General features: G+C 42.4%; 1 protein-coding gene across 1 annotated transcript in view; it reads left to right on the forward strand.

The window, feature by feature from the left end:
* Positions 1-363: 363 nt before the first annotated feature.
* Positions 364-23,043, forward strand: part of Fbxw4 (F-box and WD repeat domain containing 4) — a 79,196-nt gene continuing 56,516 nt past the window's right edge. The window contains exons 1-2 of the mRNA XM_048338403.1: positions 364-1,926; positions 20,551-20,646. Coding sequence (XP_048194360.1) covers positions 1,136-1,926; positions 20,551-20,646 — 887 coding nt within the window. The 5' untranslated portion in view covers positions 364-1,135. The remainder of the gene's footprint in view (positions 1,927-20,550; positions 20,647-23,043) is intronic.

Consider the following 23,043-nt stretch of genomic DNA (forward strand, 5'->3'; position numbering starts at 1 on the left):
AGCATTTTACAGGGATCATCTCATTTATCCCTCGAAAGTAAGGCAAAGGCATTAGCTCCACTGCAGATTGAGAACACTAAAAGGCCAAGATAGGTAGGTGGTTTTTTTTTTTTTTGTTATTGTTTTGTTAAGATCAAAAAGTAATTCCAGGGGCTGGGGATATGGCCTAGTGGCAAGAGTGCCTGCCTCGGATACACGAGGCCCTAGGTTCGATTCCCCAGCACCACATATACAGAAAACGGCCAGAAGCGGCGCTGTGGCTCAAGTGGCAGAGTGCTAGCCTTGAGTGGGAAGAAGCCAGGGACGGTGCTCAGGCCCTGAGTCCAAGGCCCAGGACTGGCCAAAAAAAAAAAAAAAAAAAAGTAATTCCAGGGCAAAGCCAGACTCCGGTCTGACCTTGTTTCACGATGCTTCTGTAGCATCTGCACATTGTAATACAACGAGGTGGCTTCCCCTTCCTCACTCTTTGGCTCTGCTAGGCATTGTGTAATTTTCGGGATTTATTTCTCATTCATTCCTGCTCCCCGAAAATGGGTGTGAAAGGTGTCGAGTTCAGTACTCTCAAGACTGGGTACTGTGGTTCTAATGGGTGGTTTGGAAAAGCAATCCGTGGTGATCTTCAGAGAATTAACTTGCACTCGGTGGTGACTAGTGACAAGTCCTAGCTCGACCAGTTGGTTCTTGATAGGTGACTGTTGGGGGAAGAGTTACGGACTCGGGATCTAGCAGATTGAAACCTCCCAAAAGGATAGAACTTCGGATCATATTCCAAGTGAGAACACGGGCACTAGAACCTGCCAACTTCTAGGGCTGCACTTTCAAGGGACTCTACGTGGTTTGTGGAAAGCAGGCACGGCCTGGGCCAGCGGGAACAGCCGCCCGGCTAGACGCTGCCTGAGGGCAGGGGCTCCAACTCGAGGGTTCCGAAGGTGGAGGCTTCCGCGGCCTTCTGCTCGGCCTTGTGGCGAGCCTCGCACTAGGTGAAGGAAGTCATGTACTTCCGCCAAAGTGTTCCCGGAGATGAGAGGTGTCTACGCCCCGGGGCCGGGCCGTACCCAGACGTGGCTCCAGCGCCGCAGGTGTGAGGGGCGGGCCCAGGCCTCGGCCCGCTCCGCCCCATGTGACCCGGTCCGGCATGGTGTCGCCTCCTCCCGGGACGGCGGCGGCGGCAGCGGCGGCGGCGGCAGCAGCGGCGGCTCGGGCCTGGCTTCGTGTCGGGCCGGCCCCGGGGCCCCTCATGGGCAGCCAGGGCCACTCGGGTCCCCCCGGGAACCGCGGGCCCGGCGAGGGCGAGGGCGGGGAGGCGAGGAAGGTGCAGGAAGCGAGGGTCGCGCAGGGGAAGCGAAGGAAGGGAAAGGGGAAGGGCAGAGTGGGCTCAGGCGGAAGAGGAAGCGGGGCGGAAGGGAAGCCAGTGCCGCCACCCGCGAAGGAGGCTGCGGGGCCAGGGGCTGAGGCGAGAGTCGGGGCAGGCCCGGGGCAGGAGGGAGAGGGAAGCGGGAGAGTGGAGGAAGGGACGAGCAGCGTCGGAGAGCGAGCTAAGGGGAGCGCAGGGACCGGGAAGGAGGAGGAACGGAGAGTCAGGAGCCGGCGGCGGGAGGATGGCAGGCCCGGGAGAGCACCGGGACGAGGAGGTCGGGCGTGGGGCGGCATCGCAGGGACCCGGGCGGCCATGGCGGCTGCGGCCGAGGCGGCGGCTGTGGAGGCGGCGGCCGTGGAGCCGGCTGTGCGCCCCGCTGCGGGGCCAGCGCTCTGGCGCTTGCCCGAGGAGCTGCTGCTGCTCATCTGCTCCTACCTGGACATGCGGGCCCTCGGCCGCCTGGCCCAGGTGTGCCGCTGGCTGCGCCGCTTCACCAGCTGCGACCTGCTCTGGCGCCGGATAGCCCGGGCCTCGCTCAACACCGGCTTCACGCGGCTCGGCACCGACCTGTAAGCGCCCACTCCGCCGCCCGCTCTCCGCCTCGGGCCGGCCAGCATCCTGGGAAAGGGCGGGGCGCTGCGGCCTGCTTGGCCTGGGGTCCGTGTCACACCCCAAATTCCAACGTCCACACCAGACCTCGGCTGAGACACCTCCCCCGAACACCTTCGGGGTTCTCAGTGCTTCGGCTCTCCAAGAGGATCCCCCCCAGTCCGTACCCCGCCCCCACCCCCACACACCCGGGGTGTAGCCTCAAAACTAGCCATTTTAAGCACTCCCCTTCAACTTTTAATTGTGGCTTCCTCCCTCTCTCTCACCCCCGACGTTTGACTACCCCCGTTCCTCAGCCCAGAGTTGTGAGGCTCTGGCCTGTGGTCATCCGTCATGCTTGGACCAGTCTTCCAGCTCAGATCTGAGACCTAGGGCAACTAAGTGACCTAACAGTGTGCCTTTGTGGACGTTCATCCTACTCTCCTGGAAAGGTGGTTAAGCTTCAGGACTCAGATAAAATCAGATATAGAGAAAAGGGCTCAGATCCCAAAAGAAAGCCATTAGACCCAGAGTCAACATAGTTCATGCCTTGAGGTGAGGCAGGAGGACCTGAAAGAGATCCAAGCCCGAGACCTCCGTGTCTAACCTGTTACTTTGACCTGTTTTGAGATGAGACCTGTGAATAAACTTTCCCCAACTACTTAAGCCTTTAAATAAGAAGGGGGGAAATGTGTGGAATTGGGGAAATAAAAGATTTTAGATTACACCTTACTGTACCTGACTATAATAGAGTAGAATAAAAGGAAGTCTTTTTTAAAACATAAAAATTCATACAGTCACCTTTACCCAACTATTTCCATTGAGACTTTTTTTCAGTTGCAAGCCTTCCCCCCACCCCCATTGTAATCTTACCAGCCCTTACAGAATAGGTGCATAATGAATAATACAATACATTTTAGAGGAACAGAATTGATATTTAAGTCACATGCCACAATGTACACTTATCTTTTGGAATTAGTGTCTTAGGATAAAGTCTCAAGATACACATTAGATTAAAGATTATGGCTTGCAAAGCTATTGGACCACATTACAGTATATCAGCAAGGAATTATCAAACAAACTGCATGTGCAAATTTAAAATGTTTTTGTTACTTTAGTAATAGTATACTGTTTAATGTATAATGATATAATGGTATATCATAGTTGTATTCTTTTGCATCTCTTTTACCATTGGCCAGAATAAATATTTTCCCATGTGTTTATTTACACTTTTTTCAGGTTATTCTTTCCTACTCATTGTCCATTTACTATTGAGGTCTTTATGTTTTAATTAAAAATCTGAAATTTGTGAGACATAGCTACTAGACTAGTCTGCCATCTTTGCTGTATTTTTTAACATTCAATTCTTTTTAACATTCAGTTCTGTTCTTATCTATTAGAAGTTTATACTCGAGTCTGCCAGCCTTGTGATTTTTTTTGTCTCCAAAGTCAAGAAATTATGTCTTCCACAGACTTCATACATTTTCTCTTTGATTTCCAACTAGTTTTTTTTTATAGGTTGTTTATAAGTTGCTAACACTTTCATCAATATCACTTTTCATGCCAAAAAGTGAGTTTATCCTACTCTTTTTTTTAAACCTTAAATAGTTTTTTAGTTTCTACTTCAACTTTTGTTAAATAATTCTTTCCTTTTGTTTTGGAAAATGTATTTTGACATATATTAAGTTTATATATGTACACATACATGTACATGCACATATATTCGATCTATATCTGAACTCTGAATTGTGTTCTAATGATACATCTTCCCATTTCCATACTATTTTATGTAGTTTTGCTTTTTGGTAGTGTAATATGCGTTAGGCTTAGATAATGCTTGTTTGATTTAATATGTGTGTGTTGTGCCTCCAGTTCTCAGTTTCCCACTGAAAAAGTTCTGTGCCTTTTCAAGGACTTTAGTGGTTTTTAACTCTAAAGTTCTCACATGTCTTGTTATACTTATTCTTACGTATTTTAAGCATCTTATCATTTTGCTTCTATTGCAGTACAATCTCTTGTTTTAGTCTGTTTTCTGCAGAGTATGATTGATATACAGGACTACTAATATTCTTGTATGTTTTGAACCTGATTATTTGGCTTAATGCTTACTGTTTTTGTATGAGTTTGTTGATGATAATTATCGTTATGGATTTAAAAAAATCACCTGAACTTTTTTTTTGGGGGGGGAGAATGCAGTCTTTCTCCTTGCTAAATATAAATAAATAGTATTTTTTCTCTTTACTTTCTTACCAGAATAACTGAAAGAATATTATTACTGGGCCTATACAAGAAGTTAGCTAACTAAGATGACTGGAATCCAGGCTATGATGAAATTTGGCTTTCTCTGGTGCTTAAATAAATGTTTATTTGGCTTTCTCTTTCAAGTACCCTAAAAAAGATGAAATGAAAATAAGTTTATAATGTAAAGTGCTTTTCTTTAAAATTTATTTATTTATTAAACAAAATTTTTTTTGACAAGGTGTTGTGCAAAAGGGGTACAGTTACATAGTAGGGCAATATGTACATTTCTTGTGTTATCTTACACCGTGTTTTTCATTCCCTTCCCTAGGTCAGGTAGACATATATACAATACACAATGTACTAAGAACATATACAGTAGCCACGTGGCCTACGCCAAAGAAAATTCGCCTAGGTCTTTAAATGTAATGTCTACAATAGACAGTATGTCGACAATAGTCTTATATGAACGTACATACATGTGAAGTGCTTTGAGACTGCCAAATGATATTATGGCTTTACTATTATTTGAAGTGTGTTTTGGTTTCGTACCAGTGTCTTATCATGAGGTATCCCTGACCTTCCAGGGAAGTAGGTTTGCCACAGCACTTGATAAGGAACAGGGTGACTTCTCGGTTTTCACCCTCGGTTGAAGGTAGGAGTTCTGCATGTTATAGCAGGTGTAAAGAATGTTCAGCAGTATTGCCTGCTTCTGCACAGATTGAGAAACTTAATAAACCATAAAGAGATGTGGTTGTCATCCTTGGGGAGAGAAGGCATACACCCCAGTTCTCTTACGGCCTCAGGAGGTTGGGCCCAAAATGCAGCAAGTTTGGCTTCTTAGGTAATACATGGCTGTTGTCCATTCCTTGGTTTCATTTCACTGCAGAATGGGTCAGTGGGTTATGTTTTTATAAGCATGGCACAAAACTTGATTTCTTTTTTAGAAGCCTCATAACTTTCCCAGCTCTGAGTTTTATCATCTGTAAAGACTGGGCATAATATTGGCCAGTAAAATGAGGCTTAAATGTGGAGTACTAGCTAGGACAGTGTTCAGTTTTAGTAGGCATTTGATAAATTGCTGTCAAGCAGATTTTTTTTTTTTTTTTTTTTTTGCCAGTCTTGGGGCTTGAACCTCAGGGTCTGAGTACTGTCCTTGGCTTCTTTTTGCTTACTCTGCCACTTGTTTTTTGCTCACCACTTCTTTTTGCTCACTCTACCATTTGAGCCACAGAGACACTTCTGGCTTTTTCTGTTTATGTGGTGCTGAGGGATCGAACCCAAGGCCTCATGTATGCAAGCACTCTACCACTAAGCCACATTCCCAGCCCTCAAATGGAACTTTTTTTATTTCTTGGCTTCTCCTTCAGTCTATGTATGCCAAAAGTGAGGAGGATAGATAACATACACACATCTTAGTTTCTGTCACTTGTCCTGGAATGTTTTTTTTACAGATACAACAGCTGAACCTGTAGGCTTAAGGCCTGCACTTGCTGCTTAAGAGCCTCCTGATTTCTCAGAATGCAAACTGCCAAGGTTTATTGACCTTCTGGCCCAGGGCAAGCCTGTTCAGTTTGGCTCTTCCTAACTGATCATAGCTTTGTTGAGTAAGATGAACTGCTTTGATTCCTTGTGATTGGTTAATGGTCTTATACTCGTGCTTGAAGGCATTTGAGCCACTTTAAAACCACAAACAAATAATTTGCTCCCCTTTAGGCCTCTTGCCCAAACAGTGAACACTAATAGATATCCTGAGCTTTTTTTTTTTTTTTTAAAGGGGACACAAAGTTTGACTCAGTCAACTGATTAGTCAGTTTTGTTTGAAGGCTTTATGAAGCCTGCAGGAATGGAAATATCTTGAGTATAGTAACAAAGATGAAGACAGTCTTTCATTCAGAAGTCTTTTTAGTTTTTTCCTCAAGTGTGTGAGTGTGGGTGGGAGCTAACCTAGTTGAGTGAACAGAGAGAAAAATGGTAGAATTTAGCTCTGCTGATGTATAATACAGGCTGCATGAAAGAACTGAGACTGTGGAAAGAGGACCACAGACACTAATCTGCACTTTGTGATACTGAAAATTAATGAGAACAAAGAATGGAAAGAAAAATATATTTGTGCATATAAGCCTTTAAAAAAAACCATCATAAACTTCCATTTCTGTGTTAAAGAAAGCTTACTTGATCCCCCTCCTCCCTGTTTAAGTGCTACATATTTTCAAACAGGAATTTCATCTTAAAGATTCTGTGTATAGTACCTGGTTCTCTTGCATTTGCCTGTGATAGATTTGCCTGGAATTAACAATGGGGTTTTCAGGAGTGGGGATCCTGAGGTGTTTGCCCTGGCATGCACACTCATTCCTCTGGCAGGACCTGCAGCCTTAGAGCTCTTTGAGGCTGGGGGACGGGGTATCCATTTCAGTGACGATTAAAGTCCAGAGTGGTAAGATAGACACAGATAAGCAGAGTGTGTTTGTTTGTTTTAAAATGATTGCACCTAACAGCTCCCCCTACACCCCTGGCCCAGAAAGCATAAAGTTTCTTTTCCTAATTCTGAATTGAGAAGGCATTGCTAACTGGTCACATTTAAAGTCTAAACTGCCATTTTCAGAAAACAATTAGCAACCCAAAGTAGCTTAGGCATTGTCTTTCCCCTTTCTGTGTTAGCTAGCGAAGTCACTCACTTGTTGTCTAGTTCACTGAAAGATTTCAGCATAGACATGCTGTCTTCAGCCATTTTAGAAAGGCTATTTATTTTTGTGCTGGTCCTGGGGATTGAACTCAGGACTTGGATGCTGTCCCTGAATTTTTTTGCTCAAGGCTAGCTCTCTAACCACGTCAGCCACAGCTCCATTTCTCTTCTTGCTTTTTGCTTGTTAACTGGAGATCAGAATCTCATGGACCTATTTTCTCAGGCTGGCTTTGAACCACAGTCTTCAGATCTCAGCCTCCTGAGTAGCTAGGATTACAGGTGTGAGCCACTGTGCCCAGCTAATGCCTTCTTTTGCGGCTTCTGTGCGTTTATAAAAATCCGGTTCAATTTTCATGGTCATTGTAAATAAAACAATACACTTGTGGAAGCAGGAAGTAACAGTTTCATACTTCCTTCAAATGCAGAGTAGAAGGATGGAAGGTCCTAAGCTGCAGAAGTGATGGAAGGTCCTTTTAACAGTCTAGTAACATGAATGCTTGGGGATAAATTTCTTACTTTCAGGACAGAAATACAAACCCAAAGTCTTTACCAAATGGGAATTTACATCAGAATGAGATCTCTGAAAAGTCTTTCAATACTTCATACTTTCAGGTTTGTGTGTGTAGAACATTCATCTTAATTGGAGCTTATGCTTGAGTTACTGAAATCCAGGTGGCTGTGAGGTTACTGAAGACACATATAGTTGGTTTTTTTTCAGGGGGAAGGGAGGGAAGTCCTAAGGTTTTAACTCACACTTGGTACACAGGTGCTTTTCCTGCTGAGCCATGCTTCCAACCTTGTTTTTTGCTGGTTAATTTTTAGATAAAGTCCCTATGTGTATCTGTGTTTTGCTTCCTGTTGTAGCTAGGATAACGGGTATATGCTACCATGTCTAGCTTTGCACTAAAAAGGGAGCCTTTCAGACTTTTCTGGCTAGGCTCGCCTTGAATCTTGATCCTTCTAATCTCAGCCTCTGGAGTAGCTAGAATTATAGGTGTGAGTAACTAGCACCTGTCGTTTTAGAAATTAATTGATTAATTAGTTTTTGAGTGTTTGACATAGAAAAGAATTACTTTGTGTAACAACTTGAACTCTGGGTTGATCCAGAGTATTAAGGATTGAACTCTGTCTTACAAGGCAAGTTTTCTAACACTTGAGTCACACCTCCTGTACCTTCTTATATTGGTTATTTTCAATGCATGGTCTTAATTTATGCTGGAGCCATCCTAGACTGCAGTCTTCTTACTTGTGCTTTCCCTTGTCACTGGGAATGACAGGCAGATACTACTTGGCCCAGCTATGGGGATTTTTTTCCCCATAGCTGAAATAACAGATGTATCCACTGCCTAGATTGAAATGGAGTTTCATAAATTTCTTTTTTGCCCAGGCTGTGCTTGAACCACAACCCCCCAATCTCCACTACTCATGTAGCTAGAATTATAAGCTTGAGCCCCTATGCTAAAAAAGTTAACTTTTTAAAAATTAATTTTGAGTGTTTGACATAGAAAAGAATTACCGTTTTGTAATAACTTAACCTGAACTCTGTGTTGACTCTCACATTGTATTAATTTCAGATCCTCACTTCTAACCCAGGAATAGGAGAAATTTAGGTAGTTTCTTCTTGAGGCCAGGTTCTGGTTAAATGCTGTAACATTTAAGATGAAGAAAATAGGAGGAAGTTGGGTTTTGAGTTTTCAGTGAAAATTGACACACTCCTTCCTCCTCTGTCCCTCATCTATAGGAACTGATTTCGTAGGATTCTTCTCAGGTGTATCAACCATCAGACAAGGTTGAAAAACAAATATTTGGTTTACTCCTGAGGCAAGTTCTTTCTGTTCTGCAGTCTTGCTCAGATTTGAATGGTAAATCAGTTGGAACTCAATTGTAATCAACAGAAGCCAGATGATTGTGACAATTAAGTATGTGTGAATCCTACTTATAAATGAACATTCAAACTGCATGGAAAACTGAATGTGAGTCCATCTGGAGAGAGAATGAACCTCTGTTAGAGGCTAGCTGCACACTCTCAACTTGAGTCAGTTCTTCATTTTTGCCAGACTGTCCACATTGCCTTCCCTGGAAGTCTGGGCCACCCAATGGGCCCTGTGCCTGCCGCTCTTTAGCCCACAATTAATTGCCAGCACATTCTTTCTTTTTTGGTATTTGACATGAGCTCAAATTGCTGAGAAAGGTGACAACTGTGAAATGAAGTCAGGGCTTGGAGACACCTTAAAAAATACACGGAAAGGCCACTAAATGACAAGAGCAGACTGCCAGGCTCTTTCAAAACATCACCACGTCTGTTGACTTTCCATTCCTTGTCCACAGCACAAAATTGGAGGTCAAAGAATCATAGGAGTTAGAGATGGAAAAGACATTTGGGGTCAGCCAGTTCATCCCTCCACCTTCTCTTGCCCCTGATTCTGAATCATTCCTTACATTATATTTTCTCCCTGGGCTCTTGTACAGTTTTCACGGTCTTCACTCAACCCTAGCGTCACCTTTGGGGAATGATGCTGGAGGTTCTGTCCAGTTTCTCAGCAAAGAGATATTGCCTCTGTCCCCCTCCCCCATTGACATTAGTGAACTTCTTTGTTGGTGGTCTCAGCTGAGAGGCTGAAGGCCCACTGGATGTCTATCTGTTGCTTGGTGATAGAGCTTTTCTCAATGGAGTTGAAGAACATTAATGTATGTTGATAGCAGGCGAGGGGTAAAGGGTTAGGATAAAAGAAGCCAAGTCCAAGACTTTTGTTTTCCAGCCTCTCAGCTTGAAGGGGATTTGGGTGTGCAGAGATGTGTGGTATGGAGACAGGTGGACAGAGACATAGACATTACATCAAACGGGAGTTCGAAAGGAAGCCTACCTTGAATATTAGTGGATTAAATGAACCAAAAGTATTCCTTATATGAAGTAGTAGAGGACTGTTTAATCCTGAGTGGGGAAGAAATAGTGTGGTGACAAACTATAGCAGAGCTTTAAAGCTTCCAATCAAACTGAGGTGAGCAGATTGGGTTGGAGAGAGGAATTTGGGGCTAGTGACACCAGCTTTTGTGGTCCCCCTTGCTTTAAGAAAGTCAAGGAAGAGGAATCTTATGTTCACTGGCTGCGTGGTTTGGAACGAGGAACAGTTACTTTTCAAAGCAGCTTTGGAGGGATACCTCCGACTCCCCCTCTTGTTCCAGCAGCTGTTGGGAGCAGTCCGAAGGGGATATTATATTTCTTCTGGTTACTCTGCCAAGAATGAGAGGAAATCCACAATCTGTGGGGTTTGGGGGGAGGGATGAGGATGGGGTGGCAGGTGATGGGACAGGGAAATTAAATTGTTTTATAGTAAATATGTTGAGATACTTTTCCTGGAAAGCTGTTTCACTGAAAGGAATAGTATTTCTCTGCTCACTAACTATAATGAGTTTCTCTCTTGAAAAAAAAAATAGAAATAGTTGTTGGTACTTATTTTCCTTTCTTCTCTGTAGTTACAGCTTTGACCTCCCATTTCTTTGAATTTCCCATATTGAAAGGTGAATGAAGTTTCAGATGTGGTAGTAGCTCAAGGCTGGGGGGTGGGGAGGGATCCCTCCACTCCCTCCAGAAGTGAGGTGTTGGAGAAGCTCACATTCATCCCTTAGCTTGGCTGCATTTTTCCCCCCTTTTTTAATCACAGTGACCTAGAAACTACATGTGACAACTGGCTGGTGGCTTCTGGCTCATGTTCTTTCCATCCCTTCATCTAGTCTTGGAGGAGACCAGGGATTTGGGAGTCTGGCCACTTGGGCTCACTTTTTTTTTGGTGATTAATATAGAACAGCTTTAAGATTAAAAAAAGAAAAAACAAAAACCTGGGAAGCAGCGCAGCGTAATTATTCCTCACATTTCAGATGGAGAGTCCAGGGAAAAGTCATTTTGAAGGTAAGAGAATAAAGTCTACCTCTGAGTTGATTTGTACCTAATTCATGACTCAGAGGGGGGCCTGTTCTCTCTCTCTCTCTCTCTCTCACACACACACACACACACACACACACACACACACACACACACACACAAATGTAGTGGCTTCTTTCATGAGGTTGAAGTTGTAGGTCAGCCTGAAAGTTGAGATTCTTTTAAAAAATGAATTCTGTAATTAAATGAATATGTTGTGTACTCCATCCTTTCTCTTGGGGATCATACTGCCTGTTGGTAAATTAAAGGTACTGAGAAGTCCTAAAATAGAGGGAACTGTTTAATTTTGTTTCAGCTAACATTGTCTAAAATGTTGGGGTTTGAACTCAGGGCCTTAAGCTTACTTGGCTAGAATTCTGGCACTTTGCCACACCTCCCTTTTTGATAGTCAATTGGAGGTGGAGTCTTGTGTCTTGCACACTCATGCTGCCTTTGAACTACAGTCCTCTGGATCTGGGTCTCCTAAGTGGCTAGGAGTATAAGAATGAGCAACTGGTGCTCAGCTTCCAAAATGTTTTTATTTTGTTATTTTAATTTTTATTGTCAAGGTGATATATGGAGGGGTTACAATTTCCAAAATGTTTTAAGCATAATTTTTCTCAGAACATAACATTGGCCAGGTGCCTTGCAAATTACAAAACCTGACAATGGCAGGAGAAAGTAGGTGTGGACTTGGCCAGCTCTGGGTCCCAAGCTCACAAACAGAAAGGCTAGGGTTGTTACTAATGCTTCTGAAACTCCTTTGAATAGTTTTGGCAGGTGGCTGTCTTGTTGATATACTTTATCTGCCTGGATACCAGGAGGACTCTGGCGAAAGAGGCAAGAGTATTGCGAGTTGAGGCCAGAGTAAACAGTTAGTGAAGCCCTATCTCAACAACAAAAATTTTAAAAATCAAAAAGGGTAGAGGCAAGACTTAAATAGTAGAGTGCCAGCTGATTGAACAAGCCAAGGCCAAGCCAAGGCCCTGAATTCAAGCCTCAGTACTGCCAGAGGAAAAAAAGAAAAAAGGAATTTGGAGGCTCAGGTTGAATTCTTAAAAACGTGATATATTAGAGTTTGCATTTTCAGGACAAGCCTTTGGAACCACAGAAATGTGTCTGAGGACTCTTGCGTATACATTTCTTTGTGTGTAGGGGTGTGGGTGTGGGGTGTGTTTGTGTGTTAGTGCCTATGTGCCTGTCCTGGGGCTTGAACTCAGGGTCTGGGTGCTGTCCCTGAGCTTTTTTGCTAGTCTAGTGCTCTACCACTTGAGCTGTTAGCTCCATTTCTGGATATTTTGGTGGTTAATTGGAGATGGGCTTTCTTGAATGGTGATCCTCAGATTTCAGCCCTCCAGAGTACCTAGGTTTACAGGTGGCAGCCACTGGTCTGTTAGGACCGTCATTTTCACTTTTTGTATCTAAGACTTTTTCCTTTTGTCAGTCATGGGGCTTAAGCACATGGCATGGGCACTGTCCTTGAGCCTCTTTGTGCTCAAGATTAGCAATCTACCACTTGATCACTTTTGGTTTTTGAGTGGTTAATTGGAGATAAGAGTCTCATGGGGATTTTTCCTTCAAATCAAGATCCTCAGATCTCAGTCTCCTAATTACAGGCATGAGCCATGGTGCCTGGCTAAAACATACTTTTTTTGGCCAGTCCTGGGCCTTGGACTCAGGGCCTGAGCACTGTCCCTGGCTTCCTTTTGCTCAAGGCTAGCACTCTGCCACTTGAGCCATAGCGCCACTTCTGGCCGTTTTCTGTATATGTGGTGCTGGTGAATCGAACCCAGGGCCTCATGTATACGAGGCAAGCTCTCTTGCCACTAGGCCATATCCCCAGCCCCTAAAACATACTTTTTAAAAAGATTTTTTATGTTCTTTTAAGAAAATTAGCATACATTAGTTGTGTGTTTGTGGGGTCATTGTAACATTTCCATACCTGCACAGAATGTAATCCAATCAAACAACTCTTCTGTTACTTTCCCTTTCTCTAATTTCTGTTTCTTAAAACTATTTTAGCAGGTTTCATTGTTTTACTTTCCTACATGCAAATATATTACTATGACTATATTCCTCATTTACCCTCTTTGTTAGCCTGTACCCCTTCTACTAGTATCCCTACTCACCTCCCCCCACCTCCCACCTCCACTGGAGAGGGAAACTCTATTCACTTTCCTTTAAAATATACATTCTTGTTTTTGTGTGCTGGTACTGAGGCTTGAACTCTGGGCTCCTGCTTGCCTTTTTTGCTTAACAGTGGTGCACTGCTGCCATGCACTGGTGGCTTGCTATGTTATCTTAGCTATTCAGGAGGCTGAGATCTGAGGATCACAGTTCAAAGCCAGCCCAGGCAGGCAAGTCCCTGAGAGTCTCATCTCCAGTTAACCATCAAAAAACCAAAAGTGGCACTGTGGCTCCAAGAGATAGAGCACTAGCCTTGAACAAAAAGAGCTCAGGGACAGGCCCTGATTCAAACCCCATGACTGACAAAAAAAGAAAAAAGAAAGAAAACAAAAAAGAGTGATGTGCTTCCACTTTAGTCACATCTCTACTTCTGGCAGTTTACTGGTTAGTTGGAGGTAAGAGTCTTGGATTTGATTGCCCCCACCCTTCAAACTTTGATCCTCATTTCTCGGCCTCCTGTGCAGTGAGGGTTATAGGAATGAGCTAATGGCACCTGGCTGGAGAAAAGTCCTTTTTTTATAAAAAGTTTCAGAAAATTGAACATCTGTCCACAGTTAGTAATATTCTTTATTTTTTCTTCCTTTCCTATGTTTTCTGCTATCCCCTTATTTTCTTACTTTGAAGTAGTTTGTACATGCTCCTCTGAACTTGAAATATTCTTCTTTTTTGCAGCAAATTGTATCATGAGTCACACTGTGTCTTAGTGTTTGTCAGAGGTCCTTGTAAATGTGTGGATCGTTGAATGAAAAATTGATTCTATAAATTGTTTAAAAGCTGAGGCCTGGGAATACGGTAGTGGTAAAGTGCTTGCCTCATATACATGAGAAGCCCTGGGTTTGATTCCTCAGCACCACATAAACAGAAAAGCCCGAAGTGGCACTGTGGCTCAAGTGGTAGAGCCCTAGCCTTGAGCAAAAAGAAGCCAGGGACAGTGCTCAGGCTCCGAGTCCAAGCCCCAGGACTGACAAAAAAAAAAAAAAATCTGATGGCACACTTATTCTGGATTTTTGGTATACCATTAGTTTGCAAAGTGCTGATTCAGAGTCACTTTTAGAATCAGTGAGAGGCTTAAGATTTGATCAGGTAAATTTCATGACCAGATTGGATAAACAAATGCATAGCTGTGAGAAGCCTAGGTTTATGGTGGGCTCAGTCTGAGTTCAGGTATCATGGAGGAGAATGTTTGGAGAAGTCAAAATTAGAGACTTCAGCTGGATCTTGAAGAGTAAATGAGGTTTCCACTTTGTCAGGGACAGAGGTGGGTTGGTGCTGGTAAATATAGAAGGTTGGATACAGGAGTAAACGTGAAGGGGAGTTGGCTGCAGTCCAGTTGCATAGTGTAGGGCATGAAAGGTGAGGTTGTAGATAAAGTAGGTTAACATTTGTAGGCCTTTCAAGGGAGGTAAGGGTCATCCTAGTAAGCACCATACCATTCATTGTGTGGTCCTGTCTTCAGGCTTGCATGTTTCTGACAGTTTCAATTCTCCCTGTGTTTAGGACTCTTGCCTGCTCCTTAGAATAATGGCTAGAAATTTAACATGATTTTGGGTGTGTGTGTGTGTGTGTGTGTGTGTGTGTGTGTGTGTGTGTGTGTGTACCCTTCCTGGGGCTTGAACTCACTGACCCTGAACTTTCGTGCTCCCAGCTAGTACTCTACCACTCTCACAGCTAGTGTTCTACCACTCTGAGCCACAGCTCCACTTCTGGCTTTTTTTCTGGTTAATTGGAGATAAGAGTCTCATGGCTTTTCCTGTCTGGACTGGCTTTGAACTGTGATACTCAAATCTCAGCCTCCTGAGTAGGTAGTATAGCCATAAGCCACCGGCACTCAGCTTTTTCTTTGATTTTTAAAGAATCTTATTATGGACTTCTGCTCTGAGGCTGTTGGTGGCTTTAGTGTTATGAAAGTATAAATGAAGAGTAGAAGTTTCTCATCTTGGGTTGCTTAAACATTTGTACACTAAAGCCCAGTTCCTAGTGTGTTGGTAGAATTGCTGAGTACAGGGAGTAGAAGGAAAAGTCTGCTTCCTAGAGAGGGAGAAGATTTGCAAGTCTGGAGATGGTGTTAATTTTGAATCCCAAGCCTCTAAACATAGTTTTACATAGTCCTTGTTCCCTATCTTGGCCCAGTGTCCCTTGGTATGGTCGCATTCTAGACGTGTGCCCTCCTTCCCTAAGTTCCATGTTGGCATGCAGTTAGGCTTAAGGCAGTCAGGCCCAACTAGTGCCATTAGGCAGCGCTGGTGGCATTAAGGGGAGTGGAGCTTCAAGAAGGGGTAGGGAGGGAAATTGACTTGTATTCTAGTTTTCTGATCTCAGAGATTAGGTAGATTTAAGATCTCTCTGATATACCCACACTTCTCGCTTCCCCCAGCCATTATTCTTCAGACTAGGTTTATTTATTTGCTTTTTGTTTTGGGGTGTGAGTGAAGAGAGGGGAAATGAAAGGGCATTGTAGATAACTGCCTGGATTGATTTCTGTCCCTCTGGACTCACTTGCCAAGATTTTAAGGGACCTGATCGCTTACTGTGGGTGCATGTTATATTGTTTTTGTTTAAAATAGGTCATGCACCCAGGAATGCAGTCAAACTCTAATGGTGACTAAGTGCCGGAAAGCTGAGAGGGAGGGGGCCAAGTAGAAAAATGAGCCTGGGGCAAGAGGAGGAGGGCTGGGAAAATGGCAGTTCAGCCAGGCCCACGGGCCAGGTTAGAGATTCTTCTGTGCATTAACAGCAACAGGGAGATTTATTTACAGGGCACGAATCATTTTTTTAGGGGAGCACCCTCACTTTACATCAGTAACTGTGTGGGAGAATTGACTGGCCAGAGGCCATGTCAAGGTTGGGGAGTAAGGTCCTTATTGAATTATAAGGAGCACCTGATCATGTCCTCTTGTGAACTTTTGTTGCCTGGTTCTGTCAACTTCCTTTGATGGTGCAGTGACAGGTCTCTACTGGGGAGGTGATACCTGTTTCAGACAAAGCAAGTTTTGTTTTATACCTTCCATATTTCAGGTCCCGAAGCCAATAGAAGTATAGGTACAGTTTGGCTACCAGTTAGGGAAACTAACCATCAAAGGGGATTGGATGAAAGGGATGAAAAGTCTGAGTTGTTACATTGCTTTTAACAAAGTCACTTTCTCAAGTCAAAGCCAAATGGAATGATTTTTTTTTTAAGTCAAAAATTGATTTGAGGGATTGCAACCAAGTTGACTCTGGTGTTCAGCCTGAAGAGGATGCTTGCACCTGCTATTGGGTAGCAGCTTCTAAAGTTCAACTTTGGAAGTTCTTTCTGCTTGTGATCAAGCCCCCCAGGGGAGTTCTTTGACCCTTAGTAAAGTGTCACCAAATGGCCGTTAAGTGACCAAGGAGATGAGAGGAATGTTGTCCTTATCCTAATTCAGGAAATATGTCAGTTCTTGTTGTTTTTTTTCTGCTATGTTCCAGAACATTCCACTTTTACTTTCACCTCCACTTGTTAATATAGACCTAATTCAAGAAGAGAGTTATATCAATAAACTGTTTCACCTTTCATATCTGGGAAAGATTTGAAGAGAAAAGTTGGCAGGACAGTAAATGCTTTCTCAGTTTGAGGTTAGTTCATTTAATTGTCTTTTCCTGCCCATAGTTCTCTCTCCATTGGGGAGTGTAGGTTGCCCCCTGGTAATGTGAAACCAGGGCTCATATTCACCTAAAGAGATAATTCAGTAAAAGTGATTTTAACTTTAACATAAAATGTTGAATACCAGAAGAACCAATTCTAAAAGTTGTAACTAAATAAGTTAGAATAAAATATGATATAGATGATTATTAGCAGCTTTAGTGATGACACCATTGATGGAGATTAACTACTACATATATTTGTACTTTTGTAAAAAAAATCACCTTCTTGTAGTGATTTACAATTTGTACTTTGCTTTAAGGTATCATCTTTAAAACATCACAAGAAATGGACAATTAGTGAATTTCGTTACCTAGAGTTGTGGAATAGACAGGTGGAATACAGATTCCAGTTTCCTGAGTCTGCCTTTGTGCTTACTTTATTTCATCTGTTTAGTTAAAGATATAACTTCCAACAATTGTGTGATACATTAAAAGATTGCTTACTTCCAACAGCACCATCTATTTACTTACATTATCTAATTTATTTATGAAAACATAATCTTATATTGTATCCCCCACCTCTACCTTTGTAAGGATTTGACTTTGTTTAAAAATTATCAGTGCTTGCTATAAAGTAGTTATTTTCAAAATGTTTTGCGGCCCTCACGTTTTTTCGTTTCTAGTAGCAGTGTGTGCCATTGCATTAGTTTACTGTTCTCTCCACAGATAGACAGTTTGACATAAATTATATCTATATAATATGTTATATATAGTTATATAATAGAATTATATGTAAACTATATACATAATATGTATTTTTAAATTATCCTTTGTGATATAGTATTCAATATGGGGGTGATAGATTGGAACCTAATATTTAATGATTTTTGTATTGGGAGAGAATTCCTTTCTCAAAGACTGCCAAGTTAAGCATGCTACCAGCAATGTATATAAAAAGCCAACCCACACCCTTTCTAAAATTGAAAGCTAGTTGAGTTTCCCTACTAACTAGTCATGAGATGACAATAATATTTTTTTTCAGGTGCATATATGTAAACTAGTGTTGTGGGTTATTTTCCTCAGTGCTTCACTATATGAACTCTGTTCTTACCCTTTGTTGGACACAAATGGCTCCACATTGAAGACAGTGTTACCTTGATAGACTTTCATCAGCTTCCTAAAGATGAAACTTGTTTCTATATGTTTCTTTCAATACAACTGTGTGCATGCCATTTTTCCTTATTCTGTTGCTTCATTTTATTTTTCCCTTGCATTACACTTGATGTATTTTTATTGCTTGTATAATCAGGAGCTGATCTCTACTCTTCATTGGAATATGTACATATTTCCTTCTAGCTAAGCTATTTTATTTTATTTATTTATTTATTTTTTTTGGCCAGTCCTGGGCCTTGGACTCAGGGCCTGAGCACTGTCCCTGGCTTCTTCACGCTCAAGGCTAGCACTCTGCCACTTGAGCCACAGCGCCGCTTCTGGCCGTTTTCTGTATATGTGGTGCTGGGGAATCGAACCTAGGGCCTCGTGTATCCGAGGCAGGCACTCTTGCCACTAGGCTATATCCCCAGCCCCGCTAAGCTATTTTAAATTAACATTAAATAAATTATTACATTTGAATGTGTGATGGCAGTCTGTGTGTGTGTGTGTGTGTGTGTGTGTGTGTGTGTGTTCATTACTGAGGTTTGAACTTAGGATCTCTTGCTATTACTTGAGCAATATTCCCAACCTTTTTTGCTTTAGTTATTTCTGAGTTAAGAGTCTTGCTTTGGAACATGATCCTTCTACCACATTCCCTTGTATAGTTAGGACCACAGGTTTGTGGTACTATGCCCATTTTTGTTGGCTCAGATGAGGTCTTCCTAACTTCTTATCTAGCTGGCCAAAACAAAGATTTTTCCCATTTTTGCTTCCTGGCATAGCTGGGATGACAGGCATTCACCATTACACTCAGCTTTTTATTTTTTTTTTATTTTTATTTATTTATTTTGGCCAGTCCTGGGCCTTGGACTCAGGGCCTGAGCACTGTCCCTGGCTTCTTCCCGCTCAAGGCTAGCACTCTGCCACTTGAGCCACAGCGCCGCTTCTGGCCGTTTTCTGTATATGTGGTGCTGGAGAATTGAACCTAGGGCCTCGTGTATCCGAGGCAGGCACTCTTGCCACTAGGCTATATCCCCAGCCCCAGCTTTTTATTTTTGGTGGTTAATTGGAGATAGGAGTCTCACAGACCTTCCTGCCTGGACTGGTTTTGAACCACAATCCTCAAATCTCAGCCTCCTGAATAGCTAGGATTACAGGTGTATGAACCACCAGCACCTGACATTCACCCAGCCTTTTTTTGGGGGGTGAGGGGAGCGGTCTCGGGGCTTGAACTCTGGGCTTGGGCGCTGCCCCTGAGCTCTTCAGCTCAAGGCTAGCACTTACCACCTTGAACTACACTGCCACTTCTGGCTTTCTGGTGGTTAATTGGAGATAAGAGTCTCATGGATGATTTTTCCCCAGGCTGACTTTGACCCATGCTCCTCAGATCTCAGCCTCCTGAGTAGCTAGGATTATAGCTGTGAGCCACTGGTGCCAGCTTACTCAGCTTTTAAAAATTGGTTTAGGGGCTGGGGATATAGCCTAGTGGCAAGAGTGCCTGCCTCGGATACACGAGGCCCTAGGTTCGATTCCCCAGCACCACATATACAGAAAACGGCCAGAAGCGGCGCTGTGGCTCAAGTGGCAGAGTGCTAGCCTTGAGCGGGAAGAAGCCAGGGACAGTGCTCAGGCCCTGAGTCCAAGGCCCAGGACTGGCCAAAAAAAAAAAAAAATTGGTTTAAATAGGGGAGTCTCTGAAGTTTTTGCGTGGTCTGGCCTTGATTATGATCCTCCTAATTTCAACTTCCTGAGTATGTAGGATTATAGGTGTCACTCACTGTACCTGTCTGCTTTACTTACTATTAAATATTGAAAAATTAGGAAACATGCAAAAGCACAAAGATGAAACTGAAAACACCAGAAGTTGGTTTATCTATTACTATTGTAGAGTATATTCTTCAGTGTTCTTTCTAGGACACTCTGAGCCTTGAACAAAAAATAAAAGAAAGATAAAAGGGCCAGAGATCTAGTTCAAGTGGAGTCTCTAGGTTTCTCTGAAAACAAAAATTATCTGTCTATCTATCTTATCTCCCTGAGCAGAGGTTAGGCATGTCTGTAATTCCAGTACTTGGGAGGATAGAATCAATATATAGTTATATATAATATATTAATATATATTACATATGTTCATATGTGTAATACATATTATACATATACATACATACTCATATAAACATATACAGAGAAAATTTCTTCATCTGTATACAAGCCCTTTGTCCATTTTGTGTCATTAAAGAACACAGACTACAGTCCAATATCTATGACCCACATAAGTCCAAATTTCTTCCAAGCTATAGCTTGTTTATTTAAAATATTTTAGTGAGTATGAGTTTTAAATTTTGATAAATTCTAGTTTATTGTATTTTTGATGTTAATGCTTTCTGTGTCCAAATAAACTTTTATTATGCCTCTAATGTAGAGAAAGATTTTTATGTATTTCTTCTAGTAGTACTGCAGTATTAGAATTTATGCTTAGGTTATGATCTATTTTGAATTAGTTGGTGTGAGGTATGGATCAGGGTTTATTTTTTTTCCATATGGCCACGTGTTTCAGAACTCTTTGTCGTCTGTTCTCCTCTAGATTGCTTTGGCATCGCTATAGATACTTGTGGTGGTTTAAAGAACATGTTTTTCTCCTTGGCTTTCTTATTTGTCCAGGTATGGAGAGAGGAAGCTTACTCTTTACTGGTCTCTAGTCTTTTTAATTACACTTAGTTATATTCTGGATGTTTCTGAGTATTGACTCAGGAAGCCCACAGAAGTTTTTTTGTGCTGATGGTGAGTTCTAGTCACTGAGTTCTCTGTTCTTTTTGGCTATAGGATGACCAGCATCCCGGTGAAGGATCGAGTGAAAGTGTCTCAGAACTGGAGGCTCGGGCGCTGCCGAGAAGGCATTCTGCTCAAGTGGAGATGCAGGCAAGTAGCTTCGGTTTTGATTTGATGGTTTTACTCATCGATGCACCAACTGATCCACGCTTCCAACTGCAAGTAGCTTCTTGATTCAAAGATTCCTGGGGCAGAAGTACATAATGGAAAATGAGGAATTGGATCCTAGTATATAGGAACCATCTGGCTGGGGTGGCACTGGTGAACTTCCAAACACCACAAGGGTCCAGCAAAGGAAAAAAAGGGTTATGAGAAATGTACTTTGTTTTAATGACTTTCATATTTTTATTTCATTTGTTTGTTTTGGTGTTATTAGGGTTTGAACACACTTAGGGTCTTGTGCTTGCTAGGCAGGTTCTCTACTACTTGAACTATGCCCTCAGTGCAAATATGTGTGTGTGTGTGTGTGTGTGTGTGTGTGTGTGTGTTTTATTTTTTGCCAGTCCTGGGTCTTGAACTCAGGGCCTGAGCACTGTCCCTGAGCTTTTTGCTCAAGGCTGATGCTCTGCCACTTGAGCCACAGCACCTCTTCTGGCCTTTTCTGTTTATGTGGTGCTGAGGAACCCAGGGCTTCATGCATGCAAGGCAGGCACTCTACTGCTAAGCTATATTCCCACACCCAAATTCTATATTTTTATGATTACAAAAAAAGGTATTGTATAAATTTGAAACAAAATTAGAAAAACACAAAGAAGAAAACAAAACTTAGCTATAATTCTATCACTAATAGATAACCTCTCTTAATTTCCCCCCCTTTCCTTCCCTTCCCCCTCCCTCCCTCCCTCCCTCCCCCTCCCTCCCTCCCTCCTTCTCTCCTTTCTTTCTTTCTTTCTTTCTTTCTTTCTTTCTTTCTTTCTTTCTTTCTTATCTTTGTTGTAAAGGTGATGAGCTGGGGGGGGGAGTGAGGTAATGAGTACATTTCTTTTTAAACACAGTTATCCCCTACTCCCTCATTTTTCCCACTTACTCCCCTCGCCCCAAGTTGTATAGTTCATTTCCAACATAGTGTCAAGTGAGTATCATTGTTGCATTAGTTCATCCTTTGTCTTGCTTTTTAATTTATTTCAAAGGACATAGTTGAAGCCAGTATTCTAGTCTATTTGTTTTACTTTTTTTTTTCAAGTCTTCTACTCTAGGAAGTTATTTCTCCTTTTTGGTTTCTTTAGACTTGTTTTCTACCTTTTTTTGTGTGTGGTGCTGGGAATCAAACTCAGAGCCCTGCACATGCTAGGCAAATAATCTACCATTAAGCTATTACCTCCAGCTCCATCTTATTTGAAAGGAAGCCAGGCACTGGTGGCTCATGCCTGTAATCCTAGCTATTCAGGAGGCTGAGACATTAGAATCATGGTTCAAAGTCAGCCCTGGCAGAAAGATCCCATGAGATTCTTATCTCCAGCTAACTACCAAAAACTCAAATGTGGAGCCACAGCTCTTACTTTGAGCACAAAAGCTCAGGGATAGTACCCAGGCCCTGAGTTCAAACCCCAGGACAGGCACAAAAAGCAAAAGAAATGCCACAAAATTTAGATGATGGCTATGGCACTGCTAATGCCACAGATTTATTCTTTATCTGTGCTAAATTATTTTAGTTTGGAATGTAGTATATACATGTGTAGAGTTATAACAATTAATTCCCCCTTGTATAACTGATATAAGCTAATTAAAAATAAATTTATAGTTATTATTTTGACTCAGAAAAAGTGCTTCTTCTTGGTTGATTTCAGTGGATAGGGAGCTTCATGACTCCTCATTTTGGTTGACCTTCCCTGTGCTGTGTTGATAGGTATAGGCAGATCTCTGCTGACCCTTTCTCTCTTGCTTGTGTCCAATTTCTACTAGTTAACTAAAAGCACTTCTATAAACATGCTGTAGCTGTGGGAGCGGAAGATAGATTTTTATAAAATGAAGAACTTTATCTTCTGCTGCGTGTGTGTGTGTGTGTGTGTGTGTGTGTGTGTATGTGTCTGTTTTGAAACAAGGTCTTGCTATGTATTTTGGGATCCTCCTTTTGCAGCCTCTCAAGTGTTGAAAATTACAGGTGCATACTACCACACCCAGCCACTTGTGCTTTTTACACTAGACTTCTTTTTCTATCAAGGTTTTGTTTCTGATGTTGTCTTTCTGTGCACAAGTTTCAAGCAGTTTGGCAAATAAACACGTAGCAGTTACCAGGCTGCCCCGGGATTCTCCACTGTTCACCTAACATGAACCTGGTTTCATGTCCTGGGCAAATGGCTGTTTACCAGATGTCTGGAAACACATGTATTCCAACTCCCTCTGTTTGCTGCCTAGTTGAGTGTGCCAGACACTCACACATGGATGTTGGAGAAGACTGTGCACAATGACTGAGAATGCATCTATACATACTCTACACAGTACATGTAATATATGCACACACTTGTAAAAATCTCTTGAGCAGAGACT

Source organism: Perognathus longimembris, chromosome 2 (genome assembly GCF_023159225.1).
Source record: "Perognathus longimembris pacificus isolate PPM17 chromosome 2, ASM2315922v1, whole genome shotgun sequence".
Taxonomy (NCBI): Eukaryota; Metazoa; Chordata; class Mammalia; order Rodentia; family Heteromyidae; genus Perognathus; species Perognathus longimembris.